This window comes from Bubalus bubalis, chromosome 11 (assembly GCF_019923935.1).
Source record: "Bubalus bubalis isolate 160015118507 breed Murrah chromosome 11, NDDB_SH_1, whole genome shotgun sequence".
In the NCBI taxonomy this organism is placed as follows: Eukaryota; Metazoa; Chordata; class Mammalia; order Artiodactyla; family Bovidae; genus Bubalus; species Bubalus bubalis.
The window spans coordinates 10,994,413-11,019,849 of NC_059167.1; the positions used below are offsets into that span (position 1 = coordinate 10,994,413).

Below are 25,437 nucleotides of genomic sequence, written 5' to 3' on the forward strand. Positions count from 1 at the left end.
TTGTTCTGAGATCCTTGTAGATCTGAGTAAGCCATGGACATACCTAGTTGCCATGCTGGTTTTTGACATTGTTAGACAGGTGGGAGAGTTTGGAGTTTGAAATGCTAATTTGCATGATGCACATTACATTTGCTGAGTTTCACCTTTTGCCATTTTATAAAAGAAGCCACATGATGAACCAAGTTACTGTGTTTGTATTTCTTTCATACAACAAATAAAATTAGCAAGTATTATCTATATAGTGTAGAAGGTTAACGTGGATCTAAACTATAAGTACCAAGTTTGAAGTTAACAGCTGAATTCAAAGAATGTCTTGAGTTCTCTCATTATTACCATGTATCAAGAATTACTCCGTGTTAGAAAAAAGCTATAACTGGGCAGCTAGATGTCACACCTCACTAGTGCTTAGCTCATTGGTGTGATTGGTTTATACAACTTGACTATTTGCTGAGCTACCCAGTGGGCCCACCTCATCAGGGCACATCCTTTTATGTTGTCAAAACCTAGGAAATTATACATACTTAATTGTGTACTTTGTTGAATTGTTTATCTGCCGTTTCCTCCCATCAAGTTGTGATGTTACAGCTTGTTTTGTGCTTTCTGTAATTTGCTTTCAAAGCAGATTTGTCTCATAACTGTGCAGATCCTCTCAAACTTCACTTGGTTGTATGTAGTTCTGATTAAGAAACAGTTGTCTAATGCAAAGCTTAAAAAATAATATTGTTGAATTTTAGAAGGTCTTCTGAAGGCCACATGAGGTTTACTTTCAGTTTGTGCAAGGCTTAGTGTAGATTTTGTGACTCATTCCAGTTGAAGTCAGTGATTACATTTTGTAACAGTCTGACACATTGTGTTGTATTGTGAATTAATGATAGTCTGTCGTCAGGGAAGATGCAGTTTTGTTGTCTGAGCATTAAACTTCTCAGAGGCTGCAACTATGTCCCCACCTCCAGATTTAAGTTTAAAATAAGATTACCAAAATGATGCACATTCACTGTGGAAACCTTTTAAATATTGTACAAGTACATAAAGAAAAATGACTGACTGTTCCTGTCCTCTACCAATTTCGATTTCTTTTGGTAACTGCTTTTAATCACATTTGTTGTGCATTATTCTGAGGCTACAGTTGTTTATCATGCATTTTTCTCAGTAACTGAAATATATCTTGAAAGTTTATAGAACACATTTTTCTTTGAGAGGCAGAAAGTATTAGTTCCTATCGCACATGCCAAGATCTAATTTGTTAATCCTTTGGGTGTCATAAATTTTTGTTTGTTTGTTTTCAAACTGCCCATTGGAAGGGGAATATTATTTTAGCATGATGTTTTGGGAAATATTTTCTGTCAACACTTAATTGTGATAATAAACAATATTTTGTGTGCATCATACCATAGGAGAAATTTTAGTCATTAGTTATCTGGGCTTTATCTGGCTGAGTGTGATAGGAGTACATATTAAGTTTGATTATTTAAAAACATTTTTATTTTGATTTCTGTAGGAAGGCCACTAAATTCGAAATGTAAACATGGATCCAGCAGCTTATGAGTTGATTATTAATCAAAGAACTCCCCCAATACTGCATTTAGAATAAAATAGTTATTGCAGAGATTACAATGGCAGCGTGTATAACTAATACTTACTGAAGTGGATTTTAAGCCAGCAGATATTATTAAAGATCTGAGGAATCAACACATTGAAATGCCAGAATACAATCCTGTGAACAGAATGCTTTTGCTTTTGTTTCATCTCTCTTCATTAAAATGCTGACTTTAAAAGCTGTCCTAATGTTCATTGTTATTCTGCTTTTTTTACAACTAAATTTAGAGATTCAGGGCATTTTGATATCTTGGCAGTGAATTTGACTGATTAATATGGATTCTGGTAAAAAAGAATTTTTCAGTATTAGGCTTTTCCCTTAGGTCTCAGAAATAGAAAATAAATGTGGGGTGGCAATAATGTGTGAAGTCCTTATAATCTTCTTATTGGGAATTATCTTTCAAAAGTTATAAATATATGCTGTGTCATTAGGTACAAAGCCTGTGCCATTCCATTTAGAACTGTTTATATTTGCTGTTCTTTGGTCTTCTCTGTCTCAGAAAAGTGTGTAACAACCTACCCAGCAGTCACCTAGGATTCACTCCAGATCTTGTTTTTCATACCACACTTCCAGTCCATTATCAAATTTTGTCCTTTTTATTTCTTGCAGTCTTGCTTAATTCCTAATTCCAGTCTTGCTTAATGTCTATATCATCTAATACTTCTGTTCGGTCACTTTTATTGAGTTTACTGCAGTGGAATGCGTTGAACTTGGTCTCTTGTCTCTTACAATTGTCCATATCTGTACTGACAGTTCCCAGGTGATTTTTATTTTATTTTTTGGCCATGTCGAGAAGCCTGTGAGATTTTAGTTCCCCAAGCACGGATTGAACCTGGGCCCACAGTAGTGAGAGCACAATGTCCTGACCGCTGGACTGCCAGGGAATTCTCCCAAGTGATTTTTAAAAGTAGTCATCACAGTGAATTTCTCTAATGGTTTTTAAAACCATCCCTGAGATTATTCTGTTTCAAATTGTTTACCATAGGCTATACTGCCTACATTATCTAGCTTTTCTAGGTTCCTTGGTTTTGCCAAACTCATTCCTACATTTTGGTCTTTGCATTGGCTTCTGTTTTCCCATTGTTTTGCATGGCTGGCTCCCTTTTGTCACTCAAGTCTTCTGTTGATAGCCACCATCTCTAGAGTGGCCGCTCTTACTCTCCCTTTGTTGTTATTGTTAGCAATTAGCATAGTAAAAACACTTCTGTACATTGCCTTTTTCACTTAATATATTTTTGATATTGTTCCATATTAATATTTCATGAGCTTGCTAATTCCTTTCTTTTAATATTTAAAGCATTCCATTGAATTTCCCATAATTTATTTAACCAGTCTTATATTGATGGACATTTAGGTGGTTTAAATCTTTTGCTTTTATCCACAGCACTGCAGTTATTGATCTTGAGCATGCACCGATTTTCACATGGGGAAGTAAATTGGTAGAATAAATTTCTAAGAGTGGATTTGTAAGATTAAAGTTTATGTGCATTTGTAGTTTGTTGCATATTGCTCAACTTTATAATTAGTATTTTAAATGTCGTCTTCTAATACTTTCATCTGAGAATTAACATTTATCTTACTCTTTTCCAAAAAGGATGAAATGTGTCTTACCTTAAAACTGCCATATGCGTGAAGATAGGTTTTTCTAATTGGCCTGTTGTATTGAGTTCCTTCTTTCCTTTAGCATCAGATCCCTATCTTCATCCTCTTATGAGCCTGTTCCCCACCCCTAGCAGTTTTATCCAGGCTCGTGATGACTCAGGTAGAGATGACATATCTTAGATTTCCTACGTGTCTAAGTTGTGACCATGTGACTGATTAGGTGTGAGTAAAAGTGGTACATGCACCTTTTGGGTTTCCTTGAAAACAAAGCCACTTGACTGAGACTTCCTCTGTCTGTATGTGGGTTGAAACGGGGTTGTAGCACTGACCCAGCTTAAACCATGCAGGTGAGGGTAACAGTCTGGGGCTGATGGAACAACGGATAGAAGGAACCTGGATCTGAATGACCTTAGGGAAGAGAGTGGCCTGCCAGCTTCTCTTACTTTCCTGTGGGCAGTAAGATGAGAGAGAAAGAAACCCTTATCTTATCTGATGTGTATTTGATCCTTTTGGAAGAGCCTAGACTGTACCCTAACTGATACAGAATATAACATAGAAAGAGAAGAGAAAGAATAGACAAAGAGAAAACTGGAGCTATCCAAATGTATGTTTTAGGTCCTTGATTATTGCTGACTTAGTTGGAGTTGAGTGACTCAATACAAATATTAACAGTCAAAAAAGGAAAATATTTTGAGCATATTAATCTCTCTGGATGATTAGATCTAGATACTTTGGTAGCCCTATAGGATGATTATATTTGTTGTTGTTCAGTCACTCAGTCATGTCCAACTATTTGCAACCCTGTGGACTGCAGCATGCCGGGCTTCCTTGTCCTTCACCATCTCCTAAAAATTGCTCAAACGCATATCCATTGAGTCGGTGATGCCATCCAGCCATCCCATCCTCTGTCATCCCATTCCCCTCTTGCCTTCAATCTTTCCCAGCATCAGGGTCTTTTCTAATGACTCTGCTCATTCCATCAGGTGGCCAAAGTATTGGAGTTTCAGCTTTAGCATCAGTCCTTCTAACGAATATTCAGGACTACTTTCCTTTAGGATTGACTGGTTTAATCTCCTTGCAGTCCAAAGGGCTCCCAAGAGTCTTCTCCAACACCACAGTTCAAAAACATCAATTCTTTGGCACGCAGCCTTCTTTATGGTCCAGCTCTCATATCTGTACATGAAAACAGGAAAAACCATAGCTTTGACTATACAGATTTTGTTGGCAAAGTAATGTCTCTGCTTTTTAATGTGCTAAGTCTGTCATAGCTTTTCTTCCAAGGAGTGTGTGTCTTTTAATTTCATGGCTGCAGTCACCATCTGCCGTGATTTTGGAGCCCAAGAAAATAGTCTGTCACTGTTTCCATTGTTCCCCCATCTATTTGCCATAAAGTGATGGACCAGATGCCATGATTTTAGGTTTTTGAATGCTGAGTTTTAAGCCAGCCTTTTTCACTTTCTTCTTTCACCTTCATCAAGAAGCATTTAGTTCCTCTTCACTTTCTGCCATTAGGGTGGTGTCATCTGCATTTCTGAGGTTGTTGATATTTCTCCCGGCAGTCTTGATTCCAGCTTGTGTTTCATCCAGCATGACATTTTGCATGATGTACTCTGCATATAAGTGAAATAAGCAGGGTGACAATATACAGCCTTGACGTACTCCTTTCTCAATTTGGAACCAGTCAGTTGTTCCATGTCCGATTCTAACTGTTGCTTCTTGACCTGCATGAAGGTTTCATAGGAGGCAGGTAAGGTGATTTGCCCGGGAGAAATATCAGTAACCTCAGATATGCAGATGACACCACCCTTATGGCAGAAAGTGAAGAGGAACTAAATGCTTCTTGATGAAGGTGAAAGAAGAAAGTGAAAAAGGCTGGCTTAAAACTCAGCATTCAGAAAACTAAAATCATGGCATCTGGTCCCATCACTTCATGGGAAATAGATGGGGAAACAGTGGAAACAGTCTCAGACTTTATTTTTGGGGGGGCTCCAAAATCACAGCAGATGGTGATTGCAGCCATGAAATTAAAAGACGCTTACTCCTTGGAAGGAAAGTTATGACCAACCTAGATAACATATTCAAAAGCAGAGACATTACTTTGCCAACAAAGGTCTGTCTAGTCAAGGCAATGGTTTTTCCAGTGGTCATGTATGGGTGTGAGAGTTGGACTGTGAAGAAAGCTGAGTGCCGAAGAATTGATACTTCTGAGCTGTGGTGTTGGAGAAGACTCTTGCGAGTCCCTTGGACTGCAAGAATTTCCAATTAGTCCATCCTAAAGGAGATCAACCCTGGGTGTTCTTTGGAAGGACTGATGCTAAAGCTGAAACTCCAATACTTTGGCCACCTCATGCAAAGAGTTGACTCATTGGAAAAGAATCTAATGCTGGGAGGGATTGGGGGCAGGCGGAGAAGGGGATGACAGGATGAGATGGCTGGATGGCATCACTGACTCAATAGACATCAGTTTGAGTGAACTCCGGGGGTTGGTGATGGACAGGGAGGCCTGGAGTGCTGCAGTTCATGGGTTCGCAAAGAGTCGGACATGACTGAGGGACTGAACTGAAGGTGATCCGGTATTCCAATCTCCTGAAGAATTTTCTACAGTTTGGTGTGATCCACACAGTCAATGAAATTAATAAAATAGTTTATGTGTTTATTCATTTTCAATCATGCTAGTTTGTATATGTTTTTATTTTTTTCTCAGTACTGTTTGGCGATTTCTCAATACTGACCAGCTACCTGTCTATTTAAAAATCCCTCTACCATGGATGAAATGGAGGTCTTAATAGTTAGAAATGGAGAAGAAAATTATGTGAAGCAGATAGAAATTTTGTGGATGAAGTGGAAAAAACATACATATTTTCTTCTTCATCAGACTCTCTAGTTTATTTCTTGGGTGAGGACTTATTTGAAAATCAATTAAAAAGTTACATTAGTTAACTGTCTATGGCTGCATAACAAATCTCCTAAAACTTAGTGGCTTTAAACCTTTATTATTTCACAGTTAATGTGGATTAGGAATTCAGGTGTGTCTCTGGGTCTTTCACAGGCTACGGTCACCTGAAGGCTTCACTAGAATGGATCTTCTTCCTTGCTCATTTGGTTCCTTTTAGGTTATTGGATTGAAGTTTCAGGCCTCATGAACTGTTGGTCAGAGACCTCTTGTTTCTTTGACATGTGGTCTCTACACAAAGCATTTCAGAACATGGCAGCTTGCCTCTCTAGAGCGAGCAAGTGAGAAGTGAAAACATGCTATTAAGATGAAAGTTAGAGTTTATTGTTCCCTAATCATCGAAATGACACATCATCACTCTTGTCATATTCTGTTCACTAGAAGGAAGTACTAGGGCCAGCCCACACTCAAGGGGAAGAAATTATTACCAGTGTATGAACACAGGAAGCAGAGACTGTTGAAACCCCGTCAGAAACTGCCTAACACAACAATTATTTCAAAATGGAAAGTCCTTCAAATATGATGATAACTCAGTCTCATTTCATGTACCAGTTATGGTGGTAAGGTAGATAATGGCTAAATAATCTTGGGTTTTGATTTCGGTATTTAGTTACTTGAATTGCTTACATTTTGATAGGATGCTAATAATAGGCACAGCCTGCTTTCCTGAAGTACATCAGTTGTTCAACTCATTGAATTTAATTAGAAAATTTCTAATTACTCATTCAGTGTCAGTCTTCAATGGATAAAAGTTATTGAAAGGTAGGGTCTGTGGATACATCTGTGTATTGCTGTATCTCTAGCTTCTGCCTAGCATTAAGCTGGAACAAATTAGTGTCTGTATTCTTACTGAATGAATGAGTGTGTGCAAATGGAGCTGAGAATTACAAATGCTGCTGAAAAAGGAGACTTGTATTGGGATCAGTTTTCTCATTAGTTTGTTTTGTGATTCATGGTTAATACCTTGCTTCATCTCAGTCTTCTTAGAATTAAAAATTGGAGTAAAAGTTCAAAATTCTGTCAAGTCCATATTTAAAAAAATTTTTTTGACTTATACCTTTTGCCTTAATAATTCTACTTAAAGATTGTATTTTGAGTTTACAAAAATAATCTTATACAGGAGTATCTATCACAACATATGCTAGTAAAAGTAAATTACAGTTATCCCATTATAAATGGAATTATTTTAATCAGTGGACAGAAAACTATACCTTTGCTAAAAATCAGGATATAGATTTGTTGTCATGGAAACTTATCCATGATATGTGAACTGCAAAAAGAAAAAAATATGTATATATGTATATATGCACTGTATATATATAAACTGAAAAAATTTACAAAGCTCTAATATCCCAATTTTTGTTTAAAAATTTAAATGAAATGGATATATGTTTGACTAGTCATACACATATGCATAGAAAGATTTCTTGGGAGTATACAACAAAATACTTAATGTTATTTTTTCTTCTGATAGATGATATTGACAGATTAAAAACTTTTTTTATCATTCTATATTATTTGTTTATTTTTAATTGTGAAGTATATATAACATAAAATTTATCATCTTAGCCATTTCTAAGTGTTCAGTTCGTTAGTGTTATGTACCTTCACATTGTTGTCCAACCAAATACAGAAGTCTCTTCATCTTACAAAAGTGGAGCTGCACCCGTTAAACAGCAGCTACTTATTCCTCCTTCCCCAGGCCCCTGCACCCACCATTGTACATGGTCACTTGAGTTGCTTCTGCCTTTTGGCTGTTGTGGGTAATGCTGCCATGAACATGGGTATACAAATAATCTCTTTGAGACGCGGATTTTGGTTCTTCTAGGTGTATGCCTAGAAATGCAGTTGCTGAGTCATGTGGTAACTCTGCTCTTTCTTTTTTAAGCAGCCACTGGACTGTTTTCCATAGTGGCCCCACACTTGTGCACCCCACCAGCGATGCATCATGGTTTCCGTTTCCCTGCAGCCTCCCCGACATTGTTTTCTGGTTTTTGTCGACCATCGCCATCCTAATATGTTTGAGATCATTCCCTATTATTTATTTTTAATAAGTGTTGGTATTACTTTTCATATTGAGTGAGCAATGAAGGTATTACCACTTTGTAAAAATAGAATGAATTAGCTTTATTTTTTAAATTTATTTTTAATATTGTTTCTGTAACAGCAAGCACTGCCTTTATTTCAGATACAGTAGTAAATTGTTGGGATATTAGGGTTGATTGCTAGAATAAATTAGAAGCCTGATGCTAAAGGTGTTTTGAGGTTTTAGTAAAGTACTCTGAATATCATAGTAAATATCTTAATTGCTCTTGAGCACTCAAAGTTGGAAACCCAAAACTTACCAGTCTTAGTAAATGTTAACTACTAATTTTTGATGGAATATTTTTGCTTAACCTTTATTGACTAATTGAACTTATGTTTACCAATGTCTTTTCAAAAAATAACCTTATTTGAGGCATAGTTTACCATAAAATTAATCTGCCTTAAGTGTGCAATTCAATAATTTTTAGTAAATGTACTGAGTTATGCACCTATCACCATAATCTAGTTTTGTGTCTGTTTGTTCAGTCGCTAAGTTGTGTCCAACTCTTTGTGACCCTGTAGATTGTAGCACGTCAGGGTTTCTCTGTCCTTCACTGCCTCCTAGAGTTTGTATAAACTCATGTCCATTGAGTCCTTGATGCCCTCTAACCATCCTATCCCCTGCCACTCCCTTTGCCTTCAATCTTTGCTGGCATCAGGGTCTTTTCCATTGAGGCAGCTCTTCGCATCAGGTGGCCAAAGTATTGGAGCTTCAGCTTCAGCATCAGTCCTTTTAGCAACTTTTGAGGGTTGATTTCCTTTAGGATTGACTGGTTTGATCTCCTTGCAGTCCAAGGGACTCCCAAGAGTGTTCCCCAGCACCACAGTTCAAAAGCATCAGTTTTTGGTGTTCAGCCTTCTCTGTGGTCCAACTTGCCCATCCGTAAATGACTACTGGAAAAGCCACAGCTTTGACTGTGCAGACCTTTGTCAGCAAAGTGATGGCTCTGCTTTTTAATGCACTGCTCAGGTTGGTCATAGCTTTTCTTCCAGGAGCAAGTACTTAATTTCATGGCTGCAGTCACTATCCACAGTGATTTTGGAGCCTAAGAAAATAAAATCTGTCACTGTGTCCACTGCTTCCCTATCTATTTGCCATAAAGTGATGGGGCCAGATGTCATGATCTTAGTTTTTTGAATGCTGAATTTTAAACCAGCTTTTTCACTTTCTTCTTCCAACTTCATCAAGAGGCTCTTTAGTTCCTCTTTGCTTTCTGCCATTAGAATGGTATCATCTGCATATCTGAGGTTGATATTTCTCCTGCCAGTCTTAATTCCAGCTTGTGATTTATTCAACCCAGCATTTTGCATGGTGTACTCTCTAAGTTAAATAAGTAGGGTGATAATATACAGCCTTGATTTTCTCTTTTCCCAATTTTTAATCAGTCTGTTGTTCCTTGTCTGGTTCTAATTATTGCTTCTTAACCAGCATATAGGTTTCTCAGGAGGCAGGTAAAATGGTCTGGTATTCCCATCTTTTGAATTTTCCAGTTTGTTGTGATCCACAGTCAAAGACATTTGAATAGTCAATGAAGCAGATGTTTTGCTCCAATTGTATTGCTTTTTCAATGAGCCAGTGGTTGTTGGCAGTTTGTTCTCTGGTTCCTCTGCCTTTTCTAAATGCAGCTTGAACATCTGGAAGTTCTTGGTTCACATTCTGTTGAAGCCTGGCTTAGAGAATTTTGAGCATTACTTTGCTAGTGTGTGAGATGAGTGCAGTTGTGAGATAGTTTGAACATTCTCTGACGTTGTCTTTCTTTGAATGAAAACTGACGTTTTCTAGTCCTGTGGCCACTGCTGAGTTTTCCAAATTTACTATTGTGGTTATTCAGATCATTAAGACCTTCTTTGTATAGTTCTTCTCTGTGTATTTGCCACCTCTTAATCTCTTCTGCTTTTTTTAGGTCCTTACTGTTTCTGTCCTTTATCATGTCCATCCTTTCATGAAATGTTCCCTTGGTATCTCCAATTTTCTTGAAGAGGTTTCTACTCTTTCCCATTCTGTTATTTTCCTTTACTTCTTTGCATTGTTCATTGAAGAAGGCCTTCATATTTTTCCTTTCTAGTCTCTAGAACTCTTCATTCAGTTGGGTATATCTTTCTCTTTCTCCTTTGCCTTTCACTTCTCTTCTTTTCTCAGCTATTTGTAAAGCTTCCACAGATAACCCCTTTGCCTTCTTGTGTTTCTTTTTCTTTGGGATGTTTTTGGTCACTTACTCCTTCCTGTATAATACAATGAACCTTTGTCCATAGTTCTTCAGACACTCCATCTACCAGATCTAATCCCTTGAATCTATTCATTGCCTCCACTGTCTGATCATAAAGGGATTTGATTTAGGTCATACCTGAATGACCTAGTGGTTTTCCCTGCTTTCTTCTATTTAAGCCTGAATTTGCAGTAAGGAGTGCACATTCTGAGCCACAGTCAGCACCAGGTCTTGTTTTAATAATCTAGTTTGGAATATTTCTGTTGCCCCAGTAAGATCCCTTGTGACCAAGACCTTTATTGACTCTATGGAATTTGTGGCAAAAGACTTCTTGTGACAAGGTTGTATATATTGCTTCTCTTAAATGAATACAAATGTCTTTTATTGTATCCTCCTATACCAAATATATGTAAATAGTCAAGTAGTGTATATTTTATTTAGGGGACTGTATAATAATACACATGAAGTGTGTTTGAATGTGAATAACTTTTAGCAAGGAAAAATCTTACATCAGAGAATAAATTCTTTCATGTTTATTTTAGAGAGTCCCAATTAAACATTTTTTCATGTGACTTGGTTTTTTGATCTTTTACAGCTGGTTTATTTTTAGCACATCATAGTAGCAAAGGTTGACAGGCCCTTTCAATTATTTGCTGCATATAAACATCAAAACCTTCCAAGGGAGGTCATGGTTTTAGATAATTAAAATGAAAAATAACTAAATAGATAGAACAATTTATCATTCATAAAGTAATAAATACAGTTGTAGGCAAAATTGGTAATTGTCTTTTAACTCACCAGAGGGCACTCTTTTCTAGTTTATTACCTTTCACTCTGATCTTTAGACACACATTATACTTTGAAACATTTCAGTCTTTTCTGGGGTCTAGGTTTGGATTAATTGGAGACTAATGATTGTTTTCTGTTGCAACTTTTAGAGAGTATTTTTGTGACCTGCTTTATAAATGTCATTAAAAACGGTTCTACAAATAAGCCTCAGTCTTAAATGCTTTAGGCAGTAGTGTATCTGGCATAAGCTATCTCTTCAGTTTAGTCTTTTTTTTTTTTTTTTTTGCCTAGCAGCTCTATAATGGCACTTTTTTCTTTGTTTATGTTAAGGTTTCAGATCGAGTGGAGCGGCGGCTTCAGGAAATAGAGAAAGAGATGCGAACAGAAAGAGAGCTGGTGGAAAGACGGCAGGATCAACTGGGACTTATTTCTCAGCAGCTACAGGAGGTTTGTGAAAAGTGGCTTTTCGTAATGTAAATCCTGAGGTTAGGTGGTTGTTTAGCTATTGTTAAAATGGTTTTAGTTCCTGGGTGTTGCATGTGACAGTTCAGTCCATGTGAGAAGTGCGGCATATTGCTTACAGTTTGTTGTATGTAAATGACCCTTCCTGGTTCAAACCCAGAGCCTACGCTTTACTGGATGTATGACTTTGGGCAAGTCCCTTAACTTCTCTAGACTCATTTCCTTTGCTGTTGTTCAGTCGCTCAGTGTCCGGCTCTTTGTGACCCCATGGACTGCAGCACGCCGGGACTCCCTGTCCATCACCAACTCCCGGAGTTCACTCAAACACATGTCCTTCGAGTCGGTGATGCCATTCAACCATCTCATCCTCTGTTGTCCCCTTCTCCTCCTGCCTCAGTCTTTCCCAGCAACAGGGTCTTTTCTAATGAGTCAAGTCTTCACATCATTTCCTCTGTAGAAAATGGAAATAATCATAGCATTTACTTAATCATGTTGGTGCAGGAGTAAATAAGTTGATGTGGATAAAACAGTAAACAGAGTGTCTAGCTTGTGCTCCGTACATGTGAACTGAAGGCATAATTATTCAGATTCATTTTCTTTGGTGTGAACTAGGCCAGGGATCAGCACACTGCTTATTTTTGTAATGAAATTTTATTGAAACATAGCCACCCCCATTCATTTTCAGTACTTTTGTGACACAACAGGAGAGTTGAGATGTTGTGAAAAAGACTGCATAGCTCACAAAGCTTAAAATGTGTATTGACTGACTGGCTCTGTATAGAAAAAGTTTACAGATCCCTGGACTAGACTATTGTCAAATTCAAACTGGAGGTTTCTTATCCATTAGGTAATATTTTTTTCTTGTAAATGATTTATTTATTTATGGCTGTGCTGGCCCTTCATTGCTGCATGTGGGCTTTCTCTGGTTGCGGCGAGCGGGGGGCTACTCTTCGCTGCAGTGCGCAGGTTTCTCCTTGAGGTGGCTTCTCTTGTTGGGGAGCACAGGCTCTGGGGTGCACGGCCTTCAGTAGTTGTGGCTCACGGGCTCAGCAGTTGCAGTTCTGGGGCTCTGGACACTGGTCACTAGTTGTGGTGTGTGGGCTTAGTTGCTCCATGGCATGTGGGATCTTCCTGACCCAGGGGTCTTCTGTTTTGGCTGGTGGATTCTTTACCACTGAGCCACCAGGGAAGCCCAGGGTAATATTTTTGTTTTGAAACTGCAGACTTATAAAGAAGTTGAGTGATTAGAACAAAGGAATAATGTATATCCTTTGCCTCGATTCCCCTAATACTCATATTTGCCAGACTTGCTTTATTATTTTATATATGTATCTCCATGTGTATGTATATCTATTTTTTTGAGGCTAGTTGCTGACATAATGTAGATGCTTTTAAATCTAAATAATAGGGTGTGTACATTCTCTTCTGTTATCACAGGAGATTAACATTGGATCAATACTGTGAACCTATAGGTTTTATTAAAATTTTGCCGCTTAAAGTCCTTTTCTGGTCCAGAGTACAATTCAGGATTACATAAAGCATTTGACCATCCTGTCTCTTTAGTCTCCTTTAATCTGGAATAGTTTTTCAGTCTTTTTTTTTCTAGCCAGTTATTTTGTAGAATGTCTTTTGTTTTAGGTTTGTTGATTTTTTTTTCCTCATCACTAGATTCAGATCTTGGACTTCTGGCAGGAAACCCAGAGAACTGTTGTTGCGTTTTTCCTAGGTTATCAGATCAGGAGGCATGTAATGTTGATTTGTTCCGTCACTGATTAAAACTGAACATTGATTAAGGTGTTACTTGCCAGGTTTATCTACTGTAAAGTTACTATATTATGCTTTTTAATTATTTGTGTTATGGGGAAACTCTTTGAAACTTGACAATAGCCTATATTTCATCATATTTTCACCTTCAAATTTTAGCATCTATTGATTCTTTCATGAAATAGTTACTGCTGTAAGTGATACTAAACAGTGATTTAAAAAATATTCTGTCATATCTATTACAGTCATCAGTTGGAATCCTACTGTCAGGAGGTGCTTTGTCGTTTTCTCCACTCATTCATTGATTCGTTAATATTAGTGTAGATTTATGAATTATCATTTTATCATCTTGGTTATGTTTTATGATTGTCATTATAGGAAACTTGTGAGATTACCTTTAAATGTTTCTTAGATATATAAAGCATAAAAAAATGAGAAACAAGGAAACCAAAAGATTTAAAAACAAAAGGAATGCTTTATTTTTTTCTTTTACAAAAATGTTTTTCTTTAAAAGTGATGTTCTTCAGATATACTTGTGTGTTCTTAAAGATCATTAACCCTTTTCGATCGACAGATTAATTTTTTTTTTAAGTTTTAGGAAACGTGCCCATTGATAATTAGGAATAAAAATTGCAAACCTGAAATTATAATGTAAGCTGATAGAAAAATCTGCTTTTGTTTTCTAAAAATCCATTTTTCCTCCATTTCACAAAAGGACGCATACCTTTGTTAGTTGGTAATTACTTTAAAGAGGATACTTTGTTGAATAATTAGATACAGATGTGGGTAGCCTTTTTAAAAAAAAAAAAAAAAACCTTGATTTTTATACATTTGTTCTAAAAGCAAATTGCATCTGGTGAGCGTAGAACAGCACTGAAGAGACAATTGTTCTTTTTTGTGAGAGAAGATTAGAGAAATTTTCTGTGTTTATTTTCTACTCTCTTTACAGAATGCAGAAAATTACAAAGAAAGAGGGAGAGAAAGATTGCTTCCCACCCCTATTCTTAAGAAACCAGAGCCTGAGTATTTGCATTGTAATTGTCATTTTGACTAAAAGCTTGAACAGTCCTTTGGAATTCCATCTCTGACAGTACAATAGAGGATCACTATTGATAAGAAATGTTTAATTTCATATTTTGTCACTTTAATATATGTGGTAACCTATGTGCTTTTAATAGGTGATTTTGGATTAAACAGTGCAGTGGAAACTGGAAAGGATTAATTTAGCCTGATGCGTTTTCCTACTCCCAAGTTAAGTGGCTTAGAGTGTTCTGGAAAGATGATGTTTAAGGAGAGAAAACACTTTGCTTTCTATTTGATATTAATACTTATGGATATACCTGTACTGTATGACAGTAGTAATTTATGAATTTTGTTTGTGACCATGGTGAAAATTGAATCTCTAGGTGGGTAAGTATGCCTGGACTTTTAGCCACTATATTCTTCTGCCTCCCTAAAATGTTTGATTCAATGTTAGTTCAAATTATGACAGTCAAAAGTTGTGAAGAGATTGGGAATTGTCATTAAAAATTCCAGAATGTCAGAGATTTCTGGGTATTGATATAGTGTGTTATAGGGAGGCAGTCTGTGGTTTTGGCTAAAACCTGCTTCATTTTGGTGATCTAATGAGGTTCTAAGGTCTTCAGAGCTTTATCTGTTCCCACCTAATGAAAATCACAGTATTAGTCATTGGAAATGGATTGAGGGAGAGTCACTCTCCTTTTCTTATTTAGAGTTTTTAAAAATTTTCTGCTCTTCTGTTCTTTTTTCCCATTCCTCCTGGTCTAAGCAGTAGGGCTATGCGCACACTCTGGAATTCACTTGCTTTGGTGAGCCTCAGCTGCTCATGTGCTACTGCACACGAATGTCAGATATTCTTAACTTGGTAAGGGCCTTCTCTGGCCTTCAGACCTCACATGTCACATTTCAGACAACATTGTTCTCATAGCTCAGTTGATGTCTCCTGGAGAGATGAATGTTTCATTAGTTGTGCAATAATTTTCTTTTCATATAGCTTTTAAAAATATTTATATGTTTTAAAGTCAAGTATAGTTGATTTACATTGCTGTGTTAGTTTCTGGTGTACAGCAAAGCGATTGTTATTATGTTATATATACATATAGTTTTTTTTTTTCAGATTCTTTTCCTTTGTAGGTTATTATAAGATGTTGAAAACAGTTCCCTGTGCTATATAGTAGGACCTTATTGTTCATCCCTTTGTTTATAGTAGTATGTATCCGTTCATCCCAAACTCCTAATTTATCCCTCCCCACCAACTTTTCCCTTTGGTAACCATGTTTCTGAGTCTATTTCTGTTTTGTAAGTAAGTTCATTTGTAATTGTTTTTTTAGATTCCACATATAAGTGATATCATATGATATTTGTCTTTGGCTTAGTTCTCCAGTTCCATCCATGTTGCTGTAAATGGCATTATTTCATTCTTTTTTATGGACGTGGAACAACAGACTGGTTATAAATAGGAAAAGGAGTACGTCAAGGCTGTATATTGTCACCCTGCTTATTTAACTTATAAGCAGAGTACATAATGAGAAACGCTGGGCTGGAAGAAGCACAAGCTGGAATCAAGATTGCCAGGAGAAATATCAATAACCTCAGATATGCAGATGACATCACCCTTATGGCAGAAAGTGAAGAGGAACTAAAGAGCCTCTTGATGACAGTGAAAGCGGAGAGTGAAAAAGTGGGCTTAAAGCTCAAGTTGATTCAGAAAACGAAGATCATGGCATCTGGTCCCATCACTTCAGAGAAATAGATGGGGAAACAGTGTCAGACTTTATTTTTTTGGGCTCCAAAATCACTGCAGATGGTGACTGCAGCTGTGAAATTAAAAGATGCTTACTCCTTGGAAGGAAAGTTATTACCAACCTAGATAGCATATTGAAAAGCAGAGACATTACTTTGCCAACAAAGGTTCATTTAGTCAAGGCTATGGTTTTTCCAGTGGTCATGTATGGATGTGAGAGTTGGTCTGTGAAGAAGGCTGAGCACCGAAGAATTGATGCTTTTGAACTGTGGTGTTGGAGAAGACTCTTGAGAGTCCCTTGGACTGCAAGGAGATCCAACCAGTCCATTCTAAAGGAGATCAGTCCTGGGTGTTCTTTGGAAGGAATGATGCTAAAGCTGAAACTCCAGTACTTTGGCCACCTCATGCGAAGAGCTGACTCATTTGAAAAGACCCTGATGTTGGGAAAGATTGGGTGCAGGAGAAGGGGATGACATAGGATGAGATGGCTGGATGGCATCACTGACTTGATGGACGTGAGTTTGAGTGAACTCCTGGAGTTGGTGATGGACAGGGAGGCCTGGAGTGCTGCGATTCATGGGGTTGCAAAGAGTCAGACACGACTGAGCGACTGAATTGAATATTCCATTGTTTATATGCACAACATCTTGTTTACCTATTTCTTTATTGATGGACATTTAGGTTGCTTCCATGTGTTGGCTGCTGTAAATAGTGCTACTATGAACGTTGGGGTGTGTGTATCTTTTCAAATTAAAAAGTTTCCTTCTTTTCCAGATATATGCCCAAGAGTGGCATTGACAGACCATATGGTAACTCTACTTCTAGTTTTTTAAGGAACTTCCATACTGTTCTCCATGGTGGCTTTATATTCTGGTTAACAGTGTGGGAGGGTTCCCTTTTTTCCACATTCTCTCCAGCCTTTATTATTCTTAGACTTTCTGATGATGGCCATTCTGAGTGGTGTGAAGTGATACCTCATTGTAGTTTCGATCTGCATTTCTCTAATAAATAGTCATGTTGAGCATCATTTCATGTGTCTGTAGGTCATCTGTATGTTTTCTTTGGAGAAATGTCTATTTAGATCTTCTGTCCATTTTTTGATAAGGTTGTTTTTTATTTTTATTTTATTTTGAGCAGTGTGAGTGGTTTGTATATTTTGGAAATTAAACCCTTGTCAGTTACATCATTTGCAAAAATTTTCTCCAATTCCATAGGTTGTCTTTTCATTTAATTTATGGTTTCCTTTGTTGTGCAAAAGATTTTAAGTTCAATTAGCTCTCATTTGTTTAATTTTGTTTTTATTTCCATTACCATAGGGAGTCGAATCCAAAAAGATATTGCTGCTTTTTGTGTCAAAGAGTGTACCGCCTGTGTTTCTGTCTAGGAGTTTTAAAGTATCTGTTCCTAGGATTAGATCTTTAATCCATTTTGAGTTTATTTTTTAAATGGTGTTGAGAATGTTCTAATTTCATTTTTTTTTGCAAGTAGCTCTCTAGTTTCCCCAGACTATTCATATAGCTCTTTTAAATTTTGAATGGTTGTTGTCTGAACTTTTACTAACAGAATTCAAATTTAGTTAAGCTTGTAACCATCAGCTTTTCCTTGTTGAACCATTGTACAAACAATAAAGTGTTTAACATTATAGTACATTTGTCATATTACAGATTCCTTTTGGTCAGACACTTGATAGTAAAGTAACTGATAGTTAAGTTTAGTGGCATAGGTAAGAATGGTGGTGCTAGGAACATCAAAGAAGTATTTAGACTGTAAGCCCAAATCAGAACTCTTTTGCAGGTACAAAATTTGCATAAAATCATACATAAGATTTTTAACTTGACTCTGGATATCTTGGGAATTCCTGACCTTTTTTTTTTTTTTAACTAGCTGGTTTTTATAAATTGAATATTACTTATTCATCTTCAGTTGAATTACATAAAATGAAAAATATGAGATATTTGTATATGTTTTTTCAGAGCATTTGGTAGCATATTAAAATGCTAGTTCCCCCCCCCAGAAATATTCCATACTTGCATATAACCTAAAGTGAACCAGGTTTCTTAAGATTTAAAAGTGTTTCATGGAGAAACCCATTTTGCAGGCAGGGCATGGAATCTTAATAGAAGATAGTGAAGACTAAGTGAGGAATTCAGTGTAGTGTGGGAGCTCGGCTCAGTGGCTTTCAGTCTGTGCTCTGATAGAAAACCAGATTTTGTGAGTCTCTTCAATAAAATGAAACCATATACAGAAAAATGAATTGATAGATTTCCCCCCCAGTATTTTCCTTCATCTTTTAGCATCTGTATCAATTGTGAAAAATTCAATGAAAAAATAGCTATTCATTCCTTCCCAGAAATGTCACTGTGGCTCCAGAGATGCTGAGTAATATGGTACTTCAACTAAGAAAAGCCTTGGGTACTGTTTATTAATGTATTTAGTTTGGACTCATTAAAGGAGAAGCTTCCACTGAAGCCAAGAATGTCTTCCTAATGTCCTCTTAATAGCTTTACCATCTCCCTTGAGACTTCTGAGCCAGTTCAGAGGAGATCCTAGTCCAGCAAATGTTCTAACATGGCCTCATTAAGCCTTTTTTCTGCTCTTCCTTTAGAGACTGTGCTGTTTGATTTGGAGATGTGGAAGCCCTTCTGAGGCTGCTAAATTTTGGACTCTATTCACTTACCTTTCCAAGGCTGAATTTCAAAACTTTTGCGTGGCCATTTTCTTTACCCTCTTGTTTCCATAACCAGTGCTCTCTTTTTTTGTAGGTTCCCCTACATTTTCACATTTTTTCATAGTACAAGCTTCAATTCCCCCGATATTATTAGATCCCTTCTAAATAAGTGCCCATTAAATCACCCTCATGTTGACCATCCCCAGTAGCCTCCCTGGGTGTTAAGAAAGACCAGTGGAAATTATAAGTAAATGAGAGTTCAAAAATAAAAGACAAGTTCTGTGGAAAGCACAAGAAAAACTCAGAGAACGCATCTGATTTTTGCAATCCTTGGGATATGATCTCTAGAATTCAGTACTTTGTCAGACCTAGGTGATGAGGTAGAGTTTAATAGAGAATGACACAGGTAGGGTGACACCACCCAGGGCCCCAGACTGACAAAGGGCTGAAGCCCAGAGTGTCACACCGGCACAGCTACACATGTACTGCTCTGTAGGAGAATGTGTGTTGCAAGGTAAAATTTGAAAACTTACACTCTAGTGTTTGTGCTTCGGGGGGGCGAAATTGTGTGTAGAAGAAATTTAGGCCTTACTTTGAGCCACAATTTTTATTCTTTTATATTTTTATATTCATTATATTATATATATATATATATATATTTTATATTCATTATTCTTAATGCCATTGACTCTTTTTCTCCTCCTTCTGCACTGATGGCTGTTTTCCTCTCTCTGTTCAGTTTCCGGTAATATATATTATGTGAGGTAAAGTTTTTAGTCTCAGATTATTCCTGTTAATTACCATTTCTTGATGTATTATCTCTTTTAATTGTACTTGTTTTGAAAATTTTTTATTTCTAGCTTTTAACATAGTATGCTCTTAATAAATATTTGTTGACTGCATTAAGTAGTGACCATACTAATGTATTATTTTGATACATTGTTTAACAGGTTTTATTTCTCATGTGGTTCTTTGTTTTTAAACTTTGTATTTAGTATAAAAAGTATTTTTATATTTAATATGAATAAATGCATAACTTCATATCATAAATTCTTACGTGATCTTTTTTTTAATGCAGCTTTATTGCTCAGGTCATTTTTTTCCTATTTCTTTCCCTCTGTTTTTCACTATCAATTACTACCCCTACTCACTAAAATAAAAATAATAGTGTAAACAGCCTGGGATATATTATTTTTTTTCTTTTTGTGCTCTTAATTATGCTGGACAGATATATATATATATTTATAAAATATATATACATTTGCATATACAGAGGTTTTTGGGTTTTTGGTTTTTTTTTAATGTTTTTATGTTAGTAAACTAGGATTACATATATCTACGTTTCTTCACCTTCCTTTTTTCTCTCATCAGTACTCTGGAAATTCCTCCAAATAGCTGATGTGGTTCCAACTTAATATTTTTTTGCCATGGACAGATCTTTTATTATAATAGAGATTACCAGATTTATTTTTCCATTATTTTCTAAGTCTTCACTTTTTTATCAGCAAAATAGCTGAGAGTGCCCCCTTTCCTCCACATTCCTACTGTCAGTAATGGTTATAAATGTTTTTAATTTTTGCCAAGTTGATGAGTATAAAATGTTAACTCAGTTTCATGTTTATTTCTATTTCCTGTTAGTGAATTTCAGTATCTTTTCACATATTTGCTGGTAGTTTTCATTTGTGCCTGTGCAAATAGCCTGTGTATAAATTTTGCTCATTTAAAAATACTGGACTGTACAGTAAGTCCTTTTTGATGATCCATTTTAAATATCATGTGTACATGTCAATCCCAAATTACTTGCATTTTCTATCAGGAATTTCACTTTTTTAATGGCAGAAGGAAGGAATCTTAAGTTATTTCTTGTATGACTAATGAGTTGCCTCAGCATCCTTGTTGAATAATTTCTTCTTTTCCTTCTGGTTTAAATGCCACTTCTGCTATATAGTGTCCTGTGATATCTGTCTGAGTTCTATATGGTTTGTTCTGTTTGTCTATCCCTGAATTATTCCTGATAATGTGTTGTCTCCATTTTTTAGAGCTTTCATTATATTTCAGTGGATGATAATGAAAATCTCTTGTCAAGTTCTGCGAATAATCTTGCTGGTATTTTGATTTAATTGTACTAAATTGTAGATTAGTTTGAAGAGGTGTTTTCTGATGTTCTTCAATAATATTTATAATTGGCTCTATAATGATCATGTACATCTTAGACTTACTTCTTAGTACCTTATGGTTTTTCTTTCTATTGTAATATTTTCTTTCATTGCATCTCTAATTGATATTTTGTAGCATATAGGGATGCAGTTGTTTTATATCTGGCTCTGATATCCAATAATTTTGTTAAATGATCTTATTAGTTCATATAATTTGTTAATAGCTTTAATGACATCCTGTCTATTGTATAGCTAATCATGTTGCTGTTCAGTCACTAAGTCATGTCCAACTCTTTGTGACCCCATGAACTGTAGCACGCCAGGCTTTCCTGTCCCTCAGTATCTCCCAGAGTTTGCTCAAATTTATGTGCATTGAGTTAGTGATGCCATCCAACCATCTTAGTCTCTGTTGCCCTCTTCTCTTCCTGCCCTCAATCTTTCCCAGCATCAGGGTCTTTTCCAATGAGTCGGCTCTTTGCATTAGGTGGCTAAAGTATTGGAGCTTCAGCTTCAGTATCAGTCCTTCCAGTGAACATTTAGGATTGATTTCCTTTAGGACAGACTGGTTTGATCTAATTGCTATCCATGGGACTCTCAAGAATCTTCTCCAGCACCACAATTCAAAAGCGTTAATTATTTAGCTCTCGACCTTCTTTATGGTCCAACTCTCACATCCATAAATGACTACTGGAAAAACCATAGTTTTGACTGGATGGACATTGGTTGGCAAAGTGATGTCTCTGCATTTTAATTAGCCATCTAGGTTTGTCATAGCTTTCCTTCCAAGGAGCAAGTGTCTTAATTTTATGGCTGCTGTCACTATCAGCAGTGATTTGGAGCCCAAGAAAATCAAATCTGTCACTGTTTCCACTTTTCCCCCATCCATTTGCCATGAAGTAATGGGACCAGATAGAGAAGGCAATGGCATCCTACTCCAGTACTCTTGCCTGGAAAATCCCATGGACGGAGGAGCCTGGAAGGCTGCAGTCCATGGGGTCACTGAGAGTCAGACATGACTGAGCAACTTCACTTTCACTTTTCACTTTCATGCATTGGAGAAGGAAATGGCAACCCACTCCAGTGTTCTTGCCTGGAGAATCCCTGGGCCGGGGGAGCCTGGTGGGCTGCCATCTGTGGGGTCGCACAGAGTTGGACACAACTGAAGCAACTTAGCAGCATCAGCAGCAATGGGACCAGATTCCATGATCTTAGTTTTCTGGATGTTGAGTTTCAAGCCAGCTTTTTGAATCTCCTCTTTCACGCTCATCAAGAAGCTCTTCAGTTCCTCTTTGCTTTCTGCCATTAGAATTGTATTATTGCATATTTGAGGTTGGTTGATATTTCTACTGGCAACCTTGTGAGTCATCCAGCCCAGCATTTCACATGATGTACTGTGAACACAAGTTAAAGCAGAGTGACAATATACAGCCTTGATGTACTCCTTTCTCAACTTTGAACCAGTCTGTTGTTCTATGTCCAGTTCTAACTGTTGCTTCTTGTCTTGCATACAGCTTTCTCAGGAGACAGGTAAGGTGGTCTGGTAGTTAATCATATCATTTGAAGTTAAAGGCAATTTAATTTCTTCCCTTGTGATATTTTTGAATTGACTAGAAACTCAAATGCAATGTTGAATATAAGCAAAGATAGTAAGAATCCTTGTTTTATTCTGATATTTATAGAAATGCTTCTAGAGTGTCAACCTGATGGAAGGTGTTTGTGCCTGGTTTTGACTGCTGTCCTTTATCAGATAAAGAACATTGGCTTCTATTTGTAGGTTGCCAAGAGAGGTTGATTTTTTAAAAAACCATGAATGAGGATTGTGGAACTTATAAAATATTTTTTTTTGGTTGCACTCTGCCTGTGCTGCTGTGTGCAGCTGCTTTCTAATTGCAGAGCGTGGGCTGCTTATTGCAGTGGTCCCTCTGGTTGCAGAGCACAGGCCCTAGGCGCGCGGGCCTCAGCAGTTGCAGCTCACTAGGAGTTAGTAGTAGTGGCAGCCCACTCCAGTGCTCTTGCCTGGAAAATCCCATGGACGGAGGAGCCTGGTGCGCTGCAGTCCATGGGGTCGCGAAGAGTTGGACAAAACTCAGTGACTTCACTTTCACTTTTCACTTTCCTGCATTGGAGAAGGAAATGGCAACCCACTCCAGTGTTCTTGCCTGGAGAATCCCAGGGACGGGGGAGCCTGTGGGCTGCCATCTATGGGGTCGCACAGAGGCGGACACGACTGAAGCGACTTAGGAGGAGGAGGAGGAGGAGGCTTAGTAGTTGTGGTGCATTGGCTTAGTAGCTGAGGCTTGTGGGATCTTCCCGGATCAGGGATGGAACCATGTCCCCTGCATTGTCAGGCAGATTCTTATCCACTCTGTCCCCTGGAAAGTCCTCTCTTTTATTTAAATGGAATTGACTTTTATCAATTGATGCTGGGCTCTCTCTGCATTCCTGAGAACTTCATTTGGCCATAATATATTATTTTTTTATACATTGCTGAGTTAATTTCCTAGTTTTTTCTTTAGTATGTTTATATTTACATTTATGATTGAGTTAACTGATAATTCTCTTTGCATTACTCTTTTTGGTTTTGAAAGCAAGGTAGGTAGGTTCTTTCTTTTTCTATCCCCTGGCTCTATCTTTTTAAGAGGATTGTCTGTTTCTTGACTGTTTGTTAAAATTCACTCACATAATCACTGATATCTGCTGTCTTTTTGATGGCTAAGGTTTTAAACGTCTGTGTTTTTTGGTTTATATAAGCTTAATTTTTTAAATTCAGTTTTGTGATTATTCCAGATTGTGTAAGTTATCCATTTTGTTATGTTTTGATATTAATTTGAAGAAGCAATCATAGCCTTGCTGTATTTTTTTTCAAGATTGTTCTGAAGCTATATTCTTTTAATATTGTTTAGTTTTTGTTCTCTTTTTCTTTATTAGTCTTACTAGATATAATTATTTTATTAGTTTTCATTTTGACTAGCTTTGTTTATTAATTTACCCACTTCTGGTTTTAACTTTTATTTTCTGATTTTTCATTTTTAGGATTGATGTTCTGTTTTTCACACTTGCAAGTTAATTAATTGACTTGCCTATTTTTAAAAATTAATGCTATAAATTTATGAACAAATTACCCTATGTTTTGACATACTATTATTTTATGATAGTTTCCTTCTAAATTTTATAATTTCTATTATGATTTCTTCAATAATTCAAGACTTAGGAGTGCCTTTTGGAATTTTGAAATATATATGTATGCTTTTTTTTTTTAACACTTTTTAGTATTTATTTTTAATTTCTTTGAAATTTGTTGAAACTTCCCATTTAGCCTGGTACCATTATCATTTTTTTTTGTATTTTATGAGTAAAAAAATTAAACATTTTCCATTAAATTTTTTTTTTTTTCTATTTGTGTTTGTGTTTAAATGTACATGAGTGACCCTACAAATTTTTCTAAGGAATTCCAGCCATAGTGATTTCCTCTCCTTATCTTATTGGAATGTTTTTCTTCTGATTCTCAGCCTAACTTACTCTTTTTCATCCTTCAGGTTTAATTACCACCTCTTCAGAGAGAACTTTCCTGCCCCCTTTTGTAAAATAGCCCTTTTCTCCCCCGTTGTTCCTTATTATGTCATATGACTTTATTTTTTAATATTAACTTGTGAAGTCACTTTAGTTGTGTCTGATTCTTTGTGACCTCATGGACTGTAGCCCACAAGGCTCCTCTATCCGTGGGATTCTCTAGGCAAGAATACTGGAGTGGGTTGCTATTTCCTTTTCCACGGGATATTCCCAACCCAGGGATTGAACCTGCACCTCTTAAGTTTCCTGCATTGACAGGCGGGTTCTTTACCCCTACTGTCATCTGGGCAGCCCTTTTACTATTACCACACGTCACCTATAGTTGTGATTTGTTTAACCTGTGTTATTGTATGTCTTCCCCTCTATATGGCATAACTACTTATGTGATTTTAGTTCTTCCTCCATTGGTAGGAACTTTGCCCATCATGCGCTTCTGCCCATCATTTTTGGGGCACATAGTACAGTGTTTATCATACAACAGATATTCTGTGAATAGTTGTTGAAAAATGACTGCTTTCAAATGTAAATAACCATTTAGCTGCATATAACATTCTTGATAGAAAGTTTCTTTCCAAGGTCTGGATACATTTTTGTATTATTCTGTGGCTCTTATTCTTGCAAGGAAGAAAGTACACATCTGCAAAGTTTAACTTTTTTTCTTGATCAGAAAAAAAAAAAACACACGCTTTAATTGTCAGGATATATTAATAGATAAGCAGTGTCTTGTAACCTGTAATAAAACCAGGCATTAATGTATCTTTTAAAAACATTCCTTTACTTTTTGAGTGATTTTCATTTTTTAGAAATTCCATATTGTTTT

At 36.7% G+C, this 25,437-nt stretch overlaps 1 protein-coding gene across 15 annotated transcripts in view; it reads left to right on the forward strand.

Moving 5' to 3' along the window:
- CEP128 (centrosomal protein 128) overlaps nucleotides 1-25,437 on the forward strand; it is a 601,725-nt gene that overhangs the window by 199,951 nt on the left and 376,337 nt on the right. For all 15 annotated transcript variants that reach the window (XM_045162006.1, XM_045162005.1, XM_045162004.1 and 12 more), the window contains one exon: nucleotides 11,564-11,680. In XM_045162006.1, the coding sequence (XP_045017941.1) occupies nucleotides 11,564-11,680 (117 nt within the window). The remainder of the gene's footprint in view (nucleotides 1-11,563; nucleotides 11,681-25,437) is intronic.